The 20,377-nt window shown below is 41.7% G+C and overlaps 3 protein-coding genes across 3 annotated transcripts; 2 read left to right on the plus strand and 1 right to left on the minus strand.

Annotated features, from left to right (window-relative positions):
• The first annotated feature begins 1,132 nt into the window (after positions 1 to 1,132).
• Positions 1,133 to 13,250, plus strand: LOC111602334. The gene is made up of 11 exons (XM_023319339.2): positions 1,133 to 1,297; positions 2,816 to 2,951; positions 3,033 to 4,135; positions 4,399 to 4,461; positions 9,716 to 10,909; positions 10,968 to 11,312; positions 11,515 to 11,832; positions 11,890 to 12,037; positions 12,092 to 12,297; positions 12,607 to 12,790; positions 12,853 to 13,250. Exons 1-11 carry the CDS (start codon positions 1,180 to 1,182, stop codon positions 13,157 to 13,159), a joined length of 4,122 nt encoding a protein of 1,373 aa, XP_023175107.2. The 5' UTR covers positions 1,133 to 1,179; the 3' UTR covers positions 13,160 to 13,250.
• A 638-nt stretch (positions 13,251 to 13,888) lies between these two features.
• LOC111602321 (endonuclease G, mitochondrial) lies at positions 13,889 to 15,017 on the plus strand. Its single transcript, XM_023319322.2, has one exon. It carries the CDS (start codon positions 13,971 to 13,973, stop codon positions 14,901 to 14,903), a length of 933 nt encoding a protein of 310 aa, XP_023175090.2. The 5' UTR covers positions 13,889 to 13,970; the 3' UTR covers positions 14,904 to 15,017.
• On the minus strand, positions 14,932 to 17,397 carry LOC111602320 (T-complex protein 1 subunit epsilon). Its single transcript, XM_023319321.2, has 3 exons — positions 17,146 to 17,397; positions 15,738 to 16,719; positions 14,932 to 15,681 (listed from the first exon to the last, which is right to left on the minus strand). Exons 1-3 carry the CDS (start codon positions 17,251 to 17,253, stop codon positions 15,146 to 15,148), a joined length of 1,626 nt encoding a protein of 541 aa, XP_023175089.2. The 5' UTR covers positions 17,254 to 17,397; the 3' UTR covers positions 14,932 to 15,145.
• Between the last annotated feature and the right edge of the window lie 2,980 nt (positions 17,398 to 20,377).

Raw genomic sequence — 20,377 nt, forward strand, 5'->3', positions numbered from 1 at the left:
CTTATAATCGATAAATATCGATGTAAAGTTTCGTTTTTTGAAGCAAAACTTGAAGACTATAAAAGCGAGTGAAACCAAAATTGATATGGCAGTTTCTGAATTGAAAACAAGGAGCATAATTATTGCAAATTTGAAATAGCTCTGCCTATTAGTCGAAAACTTGAATTTAAAAACATCATTTCACAAAGTCGAACCACAAGACTTGATTTATGAATGTATTAGAATATTATAATTATGCTCCAAAAAGTTCATAAAGATCGTACATCTAGAACCGAAGTTATAAAGAAACGCAAATTCTGCATGTATATGTGTGTATATGTATGTGTGTGTGAGTGTGTGTTGTTCATGTAGAAGCTTAGAATTTCAGAGCATCTCCTAGTCGTTGCCTCGCACTAATTTCTGTTTTTGTTTTAACAAATTTTTAAATATTTGTTTTTGTTTTTATTTTTGTTTTTGATTTTACATTTGGCCAAGTGCGACGGCAATGATGGCAATTGTATTTACGCATTGCTGAACACTTTGTCATTCAAACATTGTTAATTACCAAGTGGCCGAAAACTTTTGTCGCAAAAGGTCAGAAGGCGTCTAAGCGAGAACTTGTGACGTCATCAAGGAAGACAGCTAAAGTTGGGTTAATGACACTCTCGCTCGCTCCCTCACACTCTCCCTCACACACACACATAAAAAGCTAACAGAATTTCTTTTGAGTGAACGCATAAATAAATGAGATCTCCCACATCTCTCATCTCAGCTCAGCTCACATCTTTAACGATCTGCATATTTTGGCAATATAATTAACGGTGAAAAGAATGTGAAAAGTAGCGAAACGTAACGCGAAAGCCACAAAAAAAAACTGCTCTAAAGAAATGAAGCCCACTGGCACGCGAACGTGAGCCAAAAAGAAAGGAGAGAAAGATACGAAGCGAAAAAAGAAAAGAAGTGAAGAAAGAGCAGAAACAGAAGGTTTCTACGACGCAAGCGCTTGACGCTGTCTTTCAGTTCCCAAGCTCCCGTCGATCCAAACAGTCCACTTAACCCAAAACTCTCCACGAGAATGCCAAAGGAAGTGACCAAGTGATAAAATAGCAAAAGCCAACAACAACAACAACAGCAAACAGTGGGAAAAACTTGTGCAAAAAAAAGGGAAATTATCTTTACCGCTAACAGGTGAAAAGTCAGATGCTGCCCATGGAAACTGCGCTCAGGCGACGTCTGCTACTGCTCTGGATGCTGCATTTGCTCGCCGATTCTGCAGCTGCGCTCACCGTGGACAATCAGCTGGTCTCAGCGCGAAATGGTAAGTGCCGGGGCGCAGTTGTTAAGGGAAATACAAAGTAGACAAAACTATTAACACGCCATTTTAATTACGTATTCGCTGTGCTTTTTATGCAGCTATTAACGTCTATAAAAAATACTTTTATATAGTTAGATTTCAGATATAGGCTAACTGGTTTTCTCATTCATACAACAGTTCGCATAGATTGGCGTAGTCTATGTAGTGCTCGTGCTCTATAGAAATAGATATATTTCTATTTATAAATATAAATATATATATAAAAATATAAACATAAATATATACATATATGTTTACATATATATATATATATATGGTTTTTTTTTATTATAATAAATATTTGCTTCTTCATTCTTTATACTTAGTAATAAAATATTTTAGCAGTTAAAACATTTTTTCCTTACTAAACACAAATCAACTTCTTCCTTTAGACCACTCAACCTTTTGGCTTTCTAAGCATAGCAGGCTAGGATCTGCTATGAGCTGGTCCTAACAAGAGCCAACCAGAATCTGGCGCAGATTAAAAACTTAATTTAACAAAAGTCTGTATAAACCTTCAATAATACTTGAAGCTCTGCTAAGGCTTCAACGGCCCAAGGACCTTTGCAGCCTTGCTCTAGCAGTCATCGTTGAACGACGAAGCTGCTAGTAGGCTACATCTGCCAACCCTGCTTTCGTAGTTCATGGTCAGGCGAAGATATGACAAGTTCTATTCAGAGTTCTAGCTCTAAGATCTCAAAAGATTGGCCAGTGTGGCCAATGGAGGCTGTGTGTCAATATGAATGACCAGTGGCAAGGAACGCTACTGCAAGTTACAAGCTGACATTACTATGCTTTCATAATAATAAAAAAAATAATATTAGAAATACTAACAACTATTAACAACAAGAATAATCACTTAACAAATTAACTGGCATTACCAAAAACTCAATTTATATGGCCAGTCAATATGCATAGGCACAAGCCACCTGCCACCCACATTCCATAATTCCAAAACGAGTTCAGCTCATAAGCCAAATGGTCTAATCCATCATTAATCATAGACACAAGCTGCACTGGCAGAGCGGCAGGCAAAACAAATAGTTCTTTCAAATTGTCTCTTGGCTGACCTTTTTGAATTATTCATGGGGAGCCGTTTGTGGCGAGAGAGTGGAGCCAGCTATGGGGGTCAACTGTGGTGCCATCTATGGGGCTAATGGCAGTCAACTGCGTCCACGCGGCACGCAAGCCAAATAAAATTCTAAACAATTTGAATAAAGAACAAAAGCGTCGAAGTGTGCGGAGACAATAAAACTAACCTACCGTACAGTGGAGCAAAACCACAATGAAATGGCCTTGAAAGCAATAAACAAAAAGTCAACCAGGTGACATCATAGGAATAGGGCGTGTGGGCGTGGCGCTGCATTGCATAAGCTGAACTTTATTTATATTTGGTTTTCCTTTCTTTTTTTTTATGGTCAATTGCAATTGGCCAATTTGCCAGAGACTTGAGAATTGATGGAGTCGATTTTTCGTTTTCAGATTGCTTTGAGCGCATCGCTTTGGAGGCAATGCTGCCATTTGAGAAGACCTTCCGCACCGAAGACACCAACTCGCTGAAGATGTGCAAGGAGAAGTGCTTGCAGGCGGGCGAGAAGTGTCAGGCGATCTCGTTCGGGTGAGCTGCGATGGCAATTGCCCGATTGCTCAATGTTTGCGAATGAATAACAATTTAACTTATTTGCCCAACTTCGTGCAGTGTTCATCGACGCGGAAACGGCACATGTCAATTGTCGTCGGAGCAGTATGGCGGCGGGAGCGGGCGACCAGGTGGCGTCATTTTCGATCCCGACTTTGATCTGTATGCGCGCAAAACGAATTGCTTCGATTTGAGCGACAATCAGCTCGACGGCGCATCGAGTCCGATCAGTACGGGCGTAACGCCCGTGAATTTGCCCAATCGTCCGATCGATGTGGGCAATACGCCAGTGCTGGTCGTGAATCCCACACCTCATACCAATCATCCGGATATGCCGCCACAGCCACCGCCAGTGCCGCCCTCAGGACCACCGCCTGGCGTCGGCGATCGTCTATATTTCTCGCATGAAATCTATCCGCTGTACAAATATCCCACGCTCTACGAGCACAACTATCCGGCGCCCAATGAGGAGGTCTACATACCGGGTGGCTATGCCGCCAATGTGCCCGAGGTGGATGAGCGTTACAGACCGTCGTATGGGCCACAGGATGACGATGGCATACGGCCTACGCCCCACGGGCCACCACGTCCCATTTTTGGACTGGGCTATGGCAATGGCTATAGCTATGGCACACCGGAACGTTATGCGCCCACGACTCTGCGACCTGCTTCCGGTGAGCGACCCAGCTATGCGCCTAGACCGGACTATGCCAACGACAGACCAGACTATACGCGTCCACCGCCCCCACCCCCGCGCCCTTATGACAGCTCCACACCACCAGCTTACGGGTCACGGCCCACGGCCAGCTATGATCGTGATACAAGACCCACCGGTAGCTATGACGGGAATCGTGAACCAAGACCCACAACTAGTTATGATGGACATCGAGAACCACGTCCGGACTACACTAATCGACCCGATCCACCACCGCATGTAACACACGATGGCGGCTATGGAATGGGACCTGTGACTGGACCAGGCCCTAGCCCTGGACCTGGCTCTTCAGCTCGCCCGCCTGTTTACGATAGGCCCCCAGCTCAACCGCCGAGAGATGATTATGTGCGTCGCAATGGCAGCGCTATGCGTCCAGATGGTTACTACGATGATGATAAGACCATAGCGACCTATTTCAATCCCGGGGACTATATGCATAACAATAAAAGTAAGGCCTTAAACAAGAAAGACCCCTCGGAATTCTGAGTAGACTTCTCTTCTAACCCCAAGCTAAAATTGTATTGACTTAGTCAAAGACCTCAAATTGTGATATTGATCTCTAGAAATTCCAAGCAAAGCCAGACTGATGTGCTAACCCTAAAAAGTTAGACTCTGTCTAAGCTTGTATTTCCTTAATCATTAAACCTAAATTATCATATCGATCCCTCGGAATTCCGACCTTAACTAAACTTCTCTTTACCTCTTTGCCAGAGCCAACCATGCCAATGCCCGGTGACAGAGATCGAGATCGTTATCCTATGGATGAAATGAATGGTAAGTGCAGAAATCTTATATGCAATCATCTTAACAAAGTCCCAACTAATTTGGATTCGCGCCCAGCTAACAGACAGTGGGAAAGAGGAGGTTTTGGATGCGATTCGGTTTATTTAACTTTTTATTATCTCTTTTTTAGTTTAGTTTAGCTTGTAACAACTAAAAACTAAGTAGAATTAACATTGCGCACAATTAAAACACATTGCGAGAGGCAGAAGGGCGAGGGAGGCGGAGGAGGAGATGGAGGCGGAGGAGGCAGCGTCGACAGTTGACCCACATTTGGGTTCGGCTTTTATTTGCGTAACAAAACTAAAAACCCATTAGACTAAGCATAAAGCGCCAATCTATCGTCGATGTGGGTGGACAGTGGGTCACAATGTTGTTGTTGTTGTTGCATGTGCTCCATACTAAAAGCAAATAATCGAAAGCTCGCTCGCCATGGACAACAAAACAAATGAGCTTAGCTCGTATGCTGAATGCGAAAATGTCGAGTGCAAAAGCTGATGAAAAATTTTCAGCAATGTGGGTTATCGATGAGAATGTCCGCTATAGAGGGGAGGGCTTTGAAAAATATAAAAAAATATACAATAACAGAAAATATTATAAGCTATTGTAGCTTAAGTGGTTTGACATAAAACAAAGCGCAGCCAAATGGGTTAGCCAGTTCAATAGAAGCTGTCTGAATACTATTCATGCCATGATGATTCATTTAGTCATAATATTCAGTTATATGCACTCGTATAGAAAAGTTAAGGGAGATTCTTTAACTGAGTCCCCTCGCATATGTTGGCGAAACTGTATTTCTGTTAGGTGAAATTTCACTTTTCTAAAGCTTAGAAAAGCATGGCTTAGTTACACGAGTAAGGCTAGTCTATCTGTTGCAGAAAGATGTAAGATAATGACATGGCAAACTCTAGGCTAAGCTATGCTAAAGCCGCAATACGATGCCCAAACAAATTTCCTTCAAGTCTCAAGCCAGCAGCCTGCTTTGAGCATCAATCTGTCAAGCTGGAACCGAGCATAAAATATATATAATTTAGACGCTCGACTTAGTAGCTAAAGCTAATTAAACATTTTACTGAAAATTATATATAATTTTCAATTAAAATGTGAATTCTAATTATGCTCTAAAATGCAATTAGACGCTTGCCTTATGAATTATAGTCGATTAAAAAATATTTATAATTATTTAATAATTAATTTTTTTTTCTATCTTTTTTATCATCTTCTGTTTGAGTTTGGGATCTGAGTAGAGTTTTTTGAAAATTTTATTTTATAATATTTTTATTTATTTTTGTGTTGGACTTGAACCTGGGGATCAGCTCTTTAACATACGCTGTATTCTTTCTGATGTTTCATTTTGGGAAATACCCAATTTGGAGCAGCATTCAAAATGGCCAAAAACCCTCCTAAGGCTTAATGTATTCCTATGATTTCTAAAGCTCTTAGAGCCAATGGAGTACCGCCTTTTTTTTAGTACACCCACATGATGTCAGCGCTAGCCAAGAATATGTGTTTATTTAAATTTTAGTTAAGTTGTCAAGTGCACAAGATTTATGACAATTCCAAAAAACAAGCACCAAAAAATTGCTTTGCCCACTCATCAAAGAGTCATTTATATTTTAGATTTTAGACTCGACTTCCTTTCGAGGTTCTCGAGTGTGACGAGCACATGAACTTTATGAAACCCCAAAATAAAATGGGGGTGACATAAGCCCAAGTTCAAATGCTAGTTACGATCCATGCGACAATGTAATTAAATCGTCAGCTCTGCGTGCGCGTTTGTTAGTTGAATTTATTGGGCGTGGGACAGATGGCCAAGCCGCTGGCTGAAGATAAGAATGCGAGTAATACCTGTTTGTCTTCTTCTACTTCTTTTTTTTTTTGGAAGCGGAAGCTTGAGTCTCTGATTCTTTTTGGTTGCCGTACTTTGCCTTTTGGACATTGTGCAAGAGCAAGTGCACTTGAACAAGCGCCCCGAAAGGCTGCATTGTATGCAAATTTTGTTGCTGTTAGAATGCACTCAAAAAAAAAAAAGAAGGGAAAAAGAAACAAAAGCTAACCCATTGAAATGACAGCTTTGACATTGATTAAGAAACGGAAATGCGCTCAGATTGTTTGGCTTTTTGTGCACTCCGAGAGCGGGTGAGAGGTAAGGGGAGGGTTGGTATGGCAGGGCTCGAGCTCTGTTATGATTGATGTTATAGCTAAGACTTGGACAGAGTACATGATAGGTGGTATATGAGTTATGCATGCTACAAGTGCGCTATGGGCTTATTCAGTGTTAAACTGGGCAAACGTGTTGTAAAAGACTTAGGCAACAAACTTGAGCTTGGAGCTTATAAGGTGAAAAATATGAAATGAAGTTTGATAAAAGTTATCCAGCAGATGTCTTTGAGAGGCTAGTGAGAGGAAGAACTTACGAAGTTGAAATCAGAAAAAGATAAACAAAAGACTCAGGCAACGAACTTGAGTTTAAGTAAGGTGGAAAAGTATGAAATGGAATTTCAAAAATGTATCCATCTAGTCATAGAAAGTAATTCTAAAATTAAAATCAGGAGTAGAAAATCAAAAGACTCAGGCAACGAACTTGAAGTGGAAGAACTAGAAAAAATAATTGCATATAATTATAAAATAAAGTTTATTTATCTAAATTTAGCTAGTAAGTAGACCATAGAGGCTGATCTTTTAAGTATCAAGCACCACATAACAAAAGACTCAGGCAACAAACTTGATATAATTTTTTGGAAGAATATATTTTATTAAATTCAGTTGATAGAAGTTATATATTTAAGGTGAGTGCTATTGGATGGGAGTGTTAGTAAAAATTATATAAATTATTCAAAAAGTCAACACAAAAAAAACAGAGGCAGACAAAACAAAAAGCATAGACAAGGAGCTTGATTAGATTTCTTATTGAATGTGAACTATTCCCTGGTTGAGAAAAGAATGTCTAATGGGAATATTGGTTATTCTATATTTTATCAAAGAAAAAAAAACAAAAGACTTAGACAACGAACTTGCTTAAAAAATGCTTTAAATTAGTATATTTCACGTATTTGTCTGTAATCAGACTTTAATAAACAAATTTTAACGTGCAAATAAATTACTGAAAGGGAAGCAGCTGTTGCCACAAAAACGAAAGACTTAGGCAACAAACTCTATTTGTATTTGAGCTTGGCGATCAGCTCAAGAATAATCACTGAAGTGGAAAGCTGTTAAATAGCTTTAAAATGAGATATTAATATATATAATGACTGGAATCTAATTCAAAATATTTATAATAGAACTGAAAAAGAGACAGCAAACAATGCCTAACTATAAAGCTAATGAAAAGTATGCGTAATAAATCAAGGAAAAAAATCATTTTGAAATTGCTTTTAAAGTGCTGAAATTTAAAATTTAAAAGTGAAACATTTTTTATGTGAATCTTCTTATTCGCTTATTAGCTATGTTGCTATGAGTCAGACGCATATGAATCATTCAACATATAGAATATCTGATCTCATATGATTAATTCAGCAGAAAGAAAATTTTATATATATCACATGATGTGTATATGGAAAATATTTAACTATTTTCTATAAGCTTTTAGCTCAAATTTTCATGATCTTGATTAAACATTTTCTAATATTTTCTATATACTGAAAATTATCTTATCACAAAATTTTAAATATTTCTTTACGCAGAAATTATGAAATGTTTCTTCGAACCTACAGAAAATGATATATATATATATATCAAATTTTCAACTGTTCATTGAGGCGACCCCCACACACACACAATTGCCCTCATATCGCTATCTACTCGAATCAAGTAGATTACTGATTTAATTTCTGCGTATTCTCCACTGCATTTGCCCGCCAACAGCGCTCAATGAAATTAATACAGATTTTGGCATCCTTGACTGACGTCAATTAACGCTTGGCTGCTGCTGCTGCTGTAGGTGCAGCTGCTGCCACTACGCAGCTCTCGAACTATTAACAGCTGCCCTCGTATTTTCATCTGAAAACTAGAGATAAGCCATCTGCTAGCCAAAAACAAACAAAAAAAAAAAAAAAGAAGCGTATATAGTACTCATTAAAAGCGTCTATTTCAAGGCTCTAAAGACGACGCCCCGTCGGCTAAACAATCAAGAAGAGAACAGCATCGAGAGCAGAAAAAAAAAATAAAGCTCTGGGAAAAAATTAAAAGCTTTTTTGGTGGAAAAACGCTCGAGCGCGCGTTATTTTTTCTAATATCGCGTATAAAACCGCAAGCTTGACCAAAGCAGCGGCTCAGTTGGGATTAGAAACGCCAGAGCGGCGCGTCGACGCGTTTACAACTAGATCCTGTGAGAGTGAAAGAGAGAGAGGGAAAAAGAGAGTGAGTGAGGGGGAGAGTGTGAAAGAGAAAGAGAGAGAGAGAGAGGGCGAAAGCTGATTTGACTAAAAGTCAAAGTCAAATAAATCTAATTAGAATCCTGCATGTGCAGAGGAGAGTGTAAGAGAGAGAGGGAGAGAGAGTGTGTGAGAGAGATAGAGAGAGAGAGGCAGAGTGTCTAAGCTACGCTTGATATTCAAATTTAAAAAAAAACCGAAATAAAACGCGACTTACGTAATCAGTGATCAGCATAAAAAAATAGAGTTAAATAGAATTCCAAACCGAGCGGCGATTATATAAAAAAACATTTGTGTGGATTTAGTGGTTCGGTGAGCGCGTTTCAATGCGTTCGCTAATGCTTTTATGGCTGCTGCTGCTGCTCTATGCCAGCTGCGGCAGCCGAGCCAAGTTCGTGAGTCCTACCAGGCACAGTGGCAGCAGCAGCAGTGGCAGTGGCAGCGGCATCGGGGTTAGCGACATAAGCAGCACAATTATAATTGTGGAGGATGCTAAAGGTAGGTTGCGTACAACAACCACAACTCGGTCAATGGCCAAAATAAGAAAAACTGCGAAGCATATTTAACATAATTTGCATAATTTGCCAAATAAGAAGTTGGCAGCGCGATAATCTAGGCACAAAGGCCTTGGTGGGGCGTAGAGTGTGGGGCAAAGGGAATCGCTTCACAGCAACATGACTCGAACATAATTTACAGCAACAGCAAAAAGAGCGGATGTAACAAGCAGAACATGTAGCAACATGCAGAGGCAACCGATCTTGGACGCGCCTCACTGACTTCAGATCTCTGATTGCTTCACTTCGTGTTGTTGTTGTTGTTGTTGTCTTCTTTTTTTTCTGCATCTCTTTTTCTTGTGTTTCTTCTCATCTTTACAGCCTGCTTCCGGCGTGTGCTGGCTGGCAAGCGCATAGCACCGCACTGGATACGCCGTTCCATATCCTGTGAACGTGTCGAGGACTGCATGCGCGAGTGCGGGCACGAGAAGCGTTTCATGTGCGAGGGCTTCAACTATCGTCTGGATCCGTCGGGGCATGGGCAAGGCGACTGTGAGCTGATTGAGATACCGTTGTCTCAAATGGATTTGTATTCGAGCGCCAATCGAAGGGATTCGAATCTGCTGCGACATCCGGACTATGATTATTATGAACGGGATCGTAATGCGCCCAGCAGCTGTCGACGTAATGTCTGCCAGGACTGCTCCAAGGGACCCATTAGCAGCAATCCCATTTACTTCAAGCCCAGCAGCAGCGGCGGCGGCAGCTATGGCGATAGAGATAGGGACCGCGATCATTATCGTCCTCCTCCTTCACATAGCACTGCTGTGGATCATTATCGCGGTCCTTCGGCTCCATCTAGCGGCTCCTACGAGCATCGACCTCCATTCCCCACGGACTATCACAGCTCACATTCCTCCAGCTCCTCGTCGTCTTCATATGAGTTCTCCTCGCATGGCTCAGGCTCCACTTCGGGCTCTGGCTACTTCGGTCACACGCCGCCCAGCAGCTATGGTGATCATTCGCGTCCCGATTACATAGATCGTCATGATTATGGTCGACCGGAGCCGCCTCCACGCTATAGACCCGATCGCTGGGAAACGCTGCCCAGCAGCTCGGGCTACGACAGCTCGGCTTATCGACCGCCACGTCCCGAAACGGATCGCATAGACAAATACCGCCCATCGTATCGCCCCAGCCAGGATTATTCACCCTATCGCCCACACGAGCCAAGTCGGCCGGGTCCACCGGCCACGGGACCCGCTCACAACTACCTAGATCGCGATGGTCCCTCGGGGTCGTCCTACAAAAAGCCCAGTAAATTTGTGCCCTATTTGATTGGGGCCGAGGAGAGCTATGGCGGTGGCTATGGAAGCAAGCAAAGCTCCTATTACGAGTCACAGCGTCGCAAGGATCAACACGATTTCAACTACTTTGAATTGGGCTCAACGCATCGCGAGCCTCCTCGGGAATCGAATGCAGTGCTACGTTATCCCGGCTCCAGCTACGATCACGATTATCCCAGATTACGCAACGATTACAGAAAGCAATGGACGAGGCGACCTGGACCGGATGGTAAGTGCCATGGATAGGATAGGAGAGTGATGCAACTTTAATCGATTGATTCCTTCAGAATGCTCTGCTAAGACCAGCGAGGGCTTCCGCTTGCACAAGACAGCCGTGAAGCATGCCTTCAATGTGCCCACGCTCACAGAATGCGAGCGCTTGTGCTCGGATCAGCGTCCCAGCTTCATCTGTCACACGTTTAGCTATCGCTACAATCAGGCGGGTCGCGACAATTGTATGCTGTGCGACAGACCCGTCAACATGCTCGACTACTATGTGGATATAGAGCCGGACAGGGACTACGATATATACTCTATGGCCGATGATATGGATGTGTGCAGGCAGCCATCGCCACAGCCGCCACGACGCAGCGATGGACCTGGCACAGCGCTCTCCGATCCACGAAATGCACGTGAGTTTTGAAAGGGAAAAGTGGGAGCAGGAGAAGGCTAGTACCTTAGGTTTCGGAAAAATTAAAGGATCATAGCTTAAGCTTTTCTTATAAGCAGCTCCTAGTCATGTCCTTAGTCAGCCAGACAACCCGTTGAAGCTCTTAGGCTAATCCTTTCTCTTAGGGTCTTAGACTAATGCCTGCTTCTTCGCTTCCTCCACAGAATGTTTCTTCCGTGCAATCGATGCCACACGCTTCTTCAAATCAATTGTTCGCGACTCGCTGACAGTGCGCACTGTGGGCGAATGCGAGATGGAGTGCATACGCTCCAGTAAATTTACGTGTCGCGCCTTCGCCTTCCGCTATGGCCAGCAGCGACACGCGGGCGTCATTGACAATTGCCAGCTGAGTGATTGGCCAGTGCGGGACATGGACAAGGAACGGCATCTAATACTAGATGCTGCATTCGACATCTTCGAGCGTGCGAGCTATGGACATGGCTGTGAAATACAGCCCATAGTAGATGAGAAGCATAAGAAATGTGAGTGGGCCAAGAGGCAGAATTCTCAGAGCCAATTAGAGCCTGTATCTTTTCTAGTATGCTACCTGGGCTATGGCTCGCCGGCGCGTTTACTACCTCCAGCTATAAAGAAGGTGATCACGGCACCCTCGGAAATGGCCTGCAAAAAGGAGTGCATACACCTGCGTGAGACCACGCAATTCAAGTGCTATGCCTTTAGCTATGGGTAAGATCATTGGATCTAAGTTCTTTAAGCTCTAACTAAATCGCTCTTGAACAGCTCGCAGTCCAGCTCGTTTAACTGCGAAATGTCTGATCTAGATCAAACGGAGCTCAAGCTCGATGTGCACTATAGGCACACCAAGGAGCGAGATTATTGGCTCTTTGCTTGGAATCCATTTGATTGGACTTGCCGGGACAAGGTGAACACGATCGGTGGTTCACGTGTCAATAATGATCGACGCATGGATATATTCCGGGAACCGGGTAAACTGACAATTCTAACCTGTTGCACGTCCATCATTGTGTAAATAATCAGAGTTTGAACCAATTCAAAATTGTCTATAACCCCAAACCAGATATTAGTCTTAGATATATATATATATATATAATTAGTTTGTAATTGGAAGTATGTCTATGTATATATATAATGTCTACTAGCATGTACAGTAGTATTACCCTAACATATAACCTATAACACAGACGAATCCACGTATCAATCCCCTTACTAACTGAATGTTATGCAAATCAATAGAGATTTTCTTTAACTAACTTTACGATATCGAAAATCGAAAGGCGATGTCGCTTGGCGTCATTATACAGTAACTGGAAAGCCCTGCCGCAGGAGCAGTCCCTGCGAGAAGAATCTATTAACCGGTTTCTACTCCTGCGAAACGGACGGCACAGAGATTGGCGCCTGGGACTATTGCTGCAAGACGGATCATCCATGTGGCTATAGTCGCGGCTTTGACTACGCCTGGTAAGGACTGAACTAACATACAGAAATGGTGGCCTCAGTTAAGCTGACCCTTTGCTTTCCAGGTGCTTTGTGGGCGATGAGTCGGATCAGTGGCGCAAGTGCAGCGATCGTTATTATCCCGGTGCCAATAATAGTACCAAGCCCGCTACACACTCCAGCTTGTCCAAGCAAAAGCCAAAGCCACACCAGCTGCAGGCAACATCGGCTAGCAGTGAATACACACAGCATCCGCCGCGGCCTGGTGGTCTGCAGAGTCTCAGCGATTTCGCAGCGGCCCGTTTATGGCCTGTCACTTATCTGTACAGCGAGGGGCCGCCAAATGCTACGGAGTTTAGTAATTTTGTTGATTGCAACAAGGAGACGTGTTAAGCTTAGCACGCGACAAGCCTAATTAAGTAGTTCCCATAAGAAACGACTCCTACTCCGCCCCCCGCCACCCCGTCCCTCTTCTCTTAGTTCTAACAATGACGAAAATGATGTTCTCACCGTTTGTCTGCCGCAACACACACGTTTGCAAATGTGTCGCTGTGATTTTTCATTGAGATTGATTGCAAATTGCCGTCGTAATCACAAAAAATAATAATAAAAACCAATTAACTTATTAATTTCTTTAACTTTCGTGCCGACGATAAATCTTTGTACTTATGCATTTAAGTTTATATAATAAATAACTTAGTTAACTGCGGTGCGTGTCTGTGCGGTTTTTTATCTTTACATTTACAACAGTTGTAACACTGCACTTTTTATTTAATTGTTTATTTCTTAATTTCGACATTTCGTTAGCGAAAGAACGCGCCAAATAGTCGATAACTGAAGCTTATTGATATCGAAATGGTTATTTATTCAGTTGTCTGTTTGGGATATGTTTAATTATCAAAGTGCGGTCACCTGTCTCTTCATATTGGAATATTTCAAATAGCCTAATTGACTAAGTCAAATTATCGATAACTCATGCCGGGTTGGTCTATTTTATTTTCAATTATCAAAGTGCGGTCACCTATTGTTGGTATTTAAAAATTTCAGACTTACCGATAGCTCATACCTGTTGCTTATGACTATCGAGGGATTTTATTATCGCTATACGGTCACACTACCTTTTGAAACAGCTGGCAATGTAAGAATTGTGCAATAAGCAGAAGGCTTTTATTTGTAAATATTATAAATTAAACCAAATATAAAAATGACAACCATAAAAGTGAAAAACTTGCTTGCCATTAGCGCCACAGCCTTAGGCGCCTTTTATTTGGGTTCTTACACAGAACGTCGGCTGCGCGACGAAAATGAATCTTGTCAACAGAAATTCGCACGTTTACCCGGATTTCCAGTTTTTTCAACCGTTTCCGCCGCTGCGCTGATACCTGCCAACGAAGTAAATCTGACCGCCAGGCCGTCGCGCATAGCAGAAATTATGAAATACGGATTTCCCGGCATGGATAATGTACGCTCCCATTCGGATTATGTACTCTCCTATGACAGACGCAATCGTGTGCCTCACTGGGTCTTCGAGCATCTGACCGCCGAATCGGTGGCCAAAAATGATCAAGTTGATCGAGCAAAATGTGATTTCAGGCAAGACGAAAGCATTCATCCGTTCTTTCGGGCACAGAACACCGATTACCGTCGCTCCGGCTACGATCGTGGTCACATGGCCGCCGCAGGCAATCATCGACTGCATCAGAAGCATTGCGATGATACCTTCTTGCTCTCCAATATGGCTCCACAGGTGGGCCAAGGCTTCAATCGTGATTCCTGGAATACGCTCGAGATGTATGTGCGCAAGCTAACGCAAACACATACAAATGTTTATGTCTGCACGGGACCACTCTATCTGCCACACAAGGAGAACGACGGAAAGTCGTATGTAAAGTACGAGGTAATCGGTGCCAATACTGTTGCTGTGCCCACCCACTTCTTCAAGGTGATTGTGGCTGAGGCAGCGGACAAGAAGCTGCACATGGAGGCCTACGTGATGCCCAACCAGGTGATCAGCAATGATACACCACTAAAAGTGTTCCAAGTGTCACCAGAGACGGTGGAACGCTCAGCAGGTTTGCTCTTCTTCGATAAGATAAATCGGCAGCAGCTGGCGAGCATAAATGGAAAGAAGGTTTAAAAGTAGTTTAGTTAAATGTTTTTTAGTGAATTGTATTTTTAGTTGTTGAATTTTTGTTTCTTTTCCAAAGAATTGTGTTCGATTAATAAACAGTAAACAATTAATACAGAGTTATACAAATATTTATATATATATAAATCATATATGTATTATGAAGCAGAGCATAGCGAAGAGGTGTGTGTGCGCGAGTGTGGGTGTGTGTGAGAACTAAATGTGTGTGTTCGTGTGTAGAGGATTCCACATTACATGCCGCTGCTGTTGGAGCGCACATCATCGATCTTGAGTATCATCTTGACCAGCTGTGTGGAGAGCAGAATCTGTTGCTTCTTCGAGTGCAACGATTCGACTACATTATGATTCTTCATATCTGAATCACCAGTCAACATGCAATCGACACCCAAGCTGGGCATCTTCTCAGCCACCTGTCTGGCCTTCAGTTCCGACAGTGTTTCAACTGGATGCAGACCGCTATTTTCAGCCAGAGCTAGGGGTATGCTTTCCAAAGCGACGGAAAAGGCACGGAATGCATATTGCTCCAACGTGGACAACTGATCGGCTTCCTTGGCCACAGCCAGGGAGCAGCTAATCTCAGCAGCACCGCCACCATACACAATACGCGAATCCTTGACCAACGAACGAACCACACAAATGGCATCGTGTATGGAACGCTTGGCCTCAGCAATGATCATGGCATTGCCGCCGCGCAAGAAAATTGTGACAGCCTTAGAGTTCTTGCACTCCTCAATGACCAACATTTTGTCCTTGGAGGTGCCAAATGCTGCAAGTAATATAAAGATTAGAGCATTGTTTGAGAGGCTGTAATTCAAAACTTACCCATCTCACGCACCAGCCCAGCGGAGCCCAGTTTCTCAGGTGTCAGTTCCTCGAAGCGTGGCACAATACGTCCGCCAGTTGCAATGGCAATCAATTCAATCTCTGGACCACCCACCCAACGTACTGCGGGCAATTCCTGCTGGAGCAGCAAATGATTGGCCTCATCATCAAAGCCCCATTGGCAAATGGCCAAAGTAGCACCGGCATCCTTGACCTGCTTGACCATTAGCTTAAATTTCTCCTGTTCGTATTCACGCAGTGCTCTGTAATCCTCGGCAGAGGTCACATCCAACTTATGCTTGGTCTTTGGCTTGGGGGGCTCGAACGGACAGGTGAGTATAGCCAGCTTGACATTTTTAAGCTCCTTGGGCATTTGCGAATGGCTCAAAGTCTTATCCACAATGACGCCCTTGACCAGCATAGAATCCTCCATGCGTCCACCCACCTTAGTCTCAATTTTGATGAGCTCAAAGTTCACATCCTTCTTCTCAATATCGGCCACATTGAGCACAGCATCGACAGCCATTTCAGCCATCTGGCGATGGCATTTATTGACAATCTTACTGCCCAGAGTGGTCATTGCGATCTGAATCAGCGGCTCCTTGTTCTTGGGATCCACTGGGAAGGGTTGAGCAATTGCATCTAGCTGCTTTATGGCACACTGAGCAGCCAGCTCAAAGCCATCGGCAATACGGATTGGATGAATGCCGCGATCAATCAAGCCCTCGGCCTGCTCCAGCAGAGCGCCAGCTAAGACAACTACACCGGTTGTGCCATCGCCGATTTCATCGTCCTGCGATTGCGACAGCTGTACCATCAATTTGGCAATCTCATGATCCACCTCCATTAACTTCATTATGGTGGCACCATCATTGGTCACAGTGACATCGCCATCGGAGCTGACCATAATCTTGTCCAGACCTTTAGGACCAAGGGATGTCTTCAGTGTTGAGGCAATCTGCCTTGCTGCCATAATGTGCGTCTACAAAGCAAAAAGAACATGTTTAAAATTACATGGTAATTAACGCGCGTGACTCAACCGGCGGACAGCGAACATCTGTGCATCGTTTTTAACCTCAAAGTGCATAAGTGACGTCACAAAATGTTCGCTAAATACTTGCATTTTCTCATTTGACAGTACTGAAAAGTACTAACTACTTGTGAACCTTTATTAAATTACAACTTTTTAGATTATTGCACGGTATTCATCAAGTTTTGGCTTTATATATGCCAAATGCCGGTCGCAAAGAACATCTGGAATATTCGGCATATGATGCGTCATTCAAGGCACAAACTATCAGCTTATTTCTGTCGAAACATGTTCATCTGCTCTCAAATTACATGTTGACAATAATAATTAATCCAAATCCTTTGATATATCCTAATAATTATTATGTTTTTTATTTACCTTGATGGCATCTGTGCCTGTGATGCGCTTTTGCTGCTCCTGGTCGCGCAAAATGATGAAAGGCCGACCATATTCGTCAAACGCGAACGTTCCTGGAAAGGCGCTCATGATTTTTAATTTAAGAGGAACGCGGATTTAGGCGTATTTTACAGATTAAATTTACTTTTTCCCCAAATCGAAACGCACAAAATTGACGGGCAATGCTGCACTAAGATACGCAATCGTTATCGACTATTAGAATAGATTGCTATCGATATGAAACAAATGCGTTCCCACTGCGCAAATAAATAGTTACTATGCAAATCTGATAAAAGTTCATAAATTTGACTAAGCAATCGAAAGACTTCAAGTACTGATGTTTTTATATATTAAACTACTTTGATTTAAAATACAAATTACTCGCACAGTATTTTAAACTGTGAAGATTAATTGACATTCGATATATTCATCGTAATTGAAAAGCTAAATCATCGATCGTAAATTCAATACCAAACTGCAGTCCCTGAAAACAATCGTTTAAGTGGTAGGTTTCATGTATTGGTTTGGAATTTGTTCCTTTCATATACAATTTAGCAGTCGAACTAATAAGATCGAAAGTGCAGATTTTTCAAACGCTTCTCTAAGCCAGAGCAGATTTGTCTAATAAAACACAAATTTTTATTTCTTTGTGCGTTAAGTTGCAACCATTAAGTTTAAAAATGCCATCAAACATGAATAATAAACTGTAAGTAATGGTTTCATGCCATACAGAGAAAAATAGTGCAAAAAATCGATTTTGTAGTGAATGATAACAAAAAAAAAAGAAAAGAAAATGGAAAAATAGTGCACGGATACCGTATCCAATCGGATCCAATCTAATTGGTGGCATATAAATTATGTAGTTTGTTGGTTGCCAATAAATACATACAAAGTTTCTTATTTAGTGCTGTAGTTTTTTAGTGTATATAGTTAACAAATTTCGGATCGGTGATGGTGGTGGTGTAACTGTTAATATTTTAGCACGTACGAGCTGTTTGCGAACACACATACGCGCATATAAACGTACCAAGAGATGTACTTCTATGCGGATGTGTATATGTGTGTGTGTGTGCGTATGAGAGTCCACATAACCAAACAAAGACATGAGATAAGTGAAGAAAACGGCTGGTAAAGTAAATAATTGATTTCAAAAAATATATATGTGAATTCAATATATAAATAATTTTGAAATGTGATTTTTTACTTTATTTTTGCGTATTTTATTTTGTTTTCTTTCTCTTTTCGTAGCAGCCATCTTGTACGCCTCATATACATATGTATGTGGCTCTCACCCCAAGGCACAACTGAAATGGAGACGAATAATATAGAGAGAAAGAACACTGATAAATATTTATTAGCTGTTCATGCGCGCATCAATTAAGGCTTGATTGCTAAAAATTGGGTGCAAACTAACAACTGAAGGCAAATCGAATTGTTTTGTTGACATGTTCAATCAGACAAGTCTGGCAACGCTTGTTGCGCTCACACACAAAAGCAAATATATTAACCGTTTTAATATTTTTCCTAATTTATACTTACACCATATGTACATAACAAATTTGTTTGTGTGTGTGCATCAACTGTGTTTTTATTGTAATCGCTTTAAATGTCATTCGCTTTTAGTTGTTCTCAATTCTCGTTAACTTTTGGACAAGTACCGTAATTTATACAGCAACTGCATACACTTGTCAGGCAATGCAACTGTGTTTTCTATGCGTCGTCTGGATCTTTCTAGACGGCTGCATGCAAACAAACGGAACTTTGTGCTAGTAATTGCAGTTATAATGCGGTAAACATTGTGATATGCTTCTTATCTTAATGTCCATATCCTACGAGTGGCTTCATCAGCTTTATTTGCACTGTGCTTATCTCGCTGCCAAAACAAACAAAATAATAAAAAAAAATTCGACCCTTATGACTTTGTATAGAGCTCTCCGCCAGTTGCAAGGAGCTAAGAAATTCTAATAAGAACAGGCAGACCGGTTTGTTTGTTAGCTGCGTCATTTATATTTACCCATTATTGTTGTTGTTTCTGCTGCTGTTTGTCATCCGGTTAGAAGCTTCAACCATAAAGTGCAACGTTGTATCTAAAAGTCACAGTATTTGGTCCACTCTGCGCATAAATTACATCACAAACAACCCAACTGCTCTCAAACACACAGCTACACAAATATATGTATATATATATATTCAAGTGAACGGGCAATTCATGTATTTACAAACAATGGAAATTTCCACTCGCCATGCAACTCAGCTGTGTGGCAAGTGAGCGTCGTACATAAGTGTGTGTGTGTGTGAGCGTGTGTTCATGAGCTTGCTTGTATGCGTAAGGCAAGCGTTGCCAGAAGAGCTCAATATTGGGTCAATCGACTAATATAGCAAAGAGCAGAGCTTTCAATAGAACAATAAAGTGGAAAAATTTAAAACAAAACACGTCAGAAACTGCTGACTCAGAAGGTCACAAAATTGAAGGAGGCTGCATTTGTTGGCACTTTACACGTTTACGCGTTCATTATCTTATCAGCTTGATAAACATCATAAAGCTGTCAAGTCGCTTATCGCAGCCTGCTTTTCTTATTGCTACAATAATAATGAAAATATAAAAAAAAATTGTATGTTAATGCTTTAAATCTCTCAAGCTGTGTGTGTTCGCATCTCTTATTACGATACATATTTGCTTTAAGTCAGAATTTTCTATCTAACGTCTATTCATATTTACAGACGGCTTAATGCAGCAGTTCGCATCCATTTGACGTGTTTACTTAAGCAATTCATTTACGTATTTCGTTTATACAACAATAGATTCCATTATCTGCCCTCAACAGTTATCTAGATTTTTAGGTGCTTTGTTTTTGGTTTTACCGTTTCTAAAACAGGTAAAAAGTGTTGAAATAATTTTAGTCTCTGTCACGTGATTACACCCTGTTTTAAATGATTATGTGATTATGGCGTTTAACGTTAAATGTGGTCGGATTTCAATGCGTGTAAAACGTGAGCTAATCAACATACCTGCATAAATATACATTTATACTAGCTAGATTTCCATAGAAATAGTCGAGCGTATTTTTGAAGCATTTGAAACATGTATTTACGTATAAATTTGCAAAAGCTTTTGCTTGCACACTTGCTTACATATTTATATACATATGCATATGTTTTTTGCGGCCTTTGTAGACAGCGCGTCACGTACCCAGACATCGATTGGATGTTCAGC

Source organism: Drosophila hydei, unplaced genomic scaffold (assembly GCF_003285905.1).
Source record: "Drosophila hydei strain 15085-1641.00,03,60 unplaced genomic scaffold, DhydRS2 tig00008122-arrow-pilon, whole genome shotgun sequence".
Taxonomy (NCBI): domain Eukaryota; kingdom Metazoa; phylum Arthropoda; class Insecta; order Diptera; family Drosophilidae; genus Drosophila; species Drosophila hydei.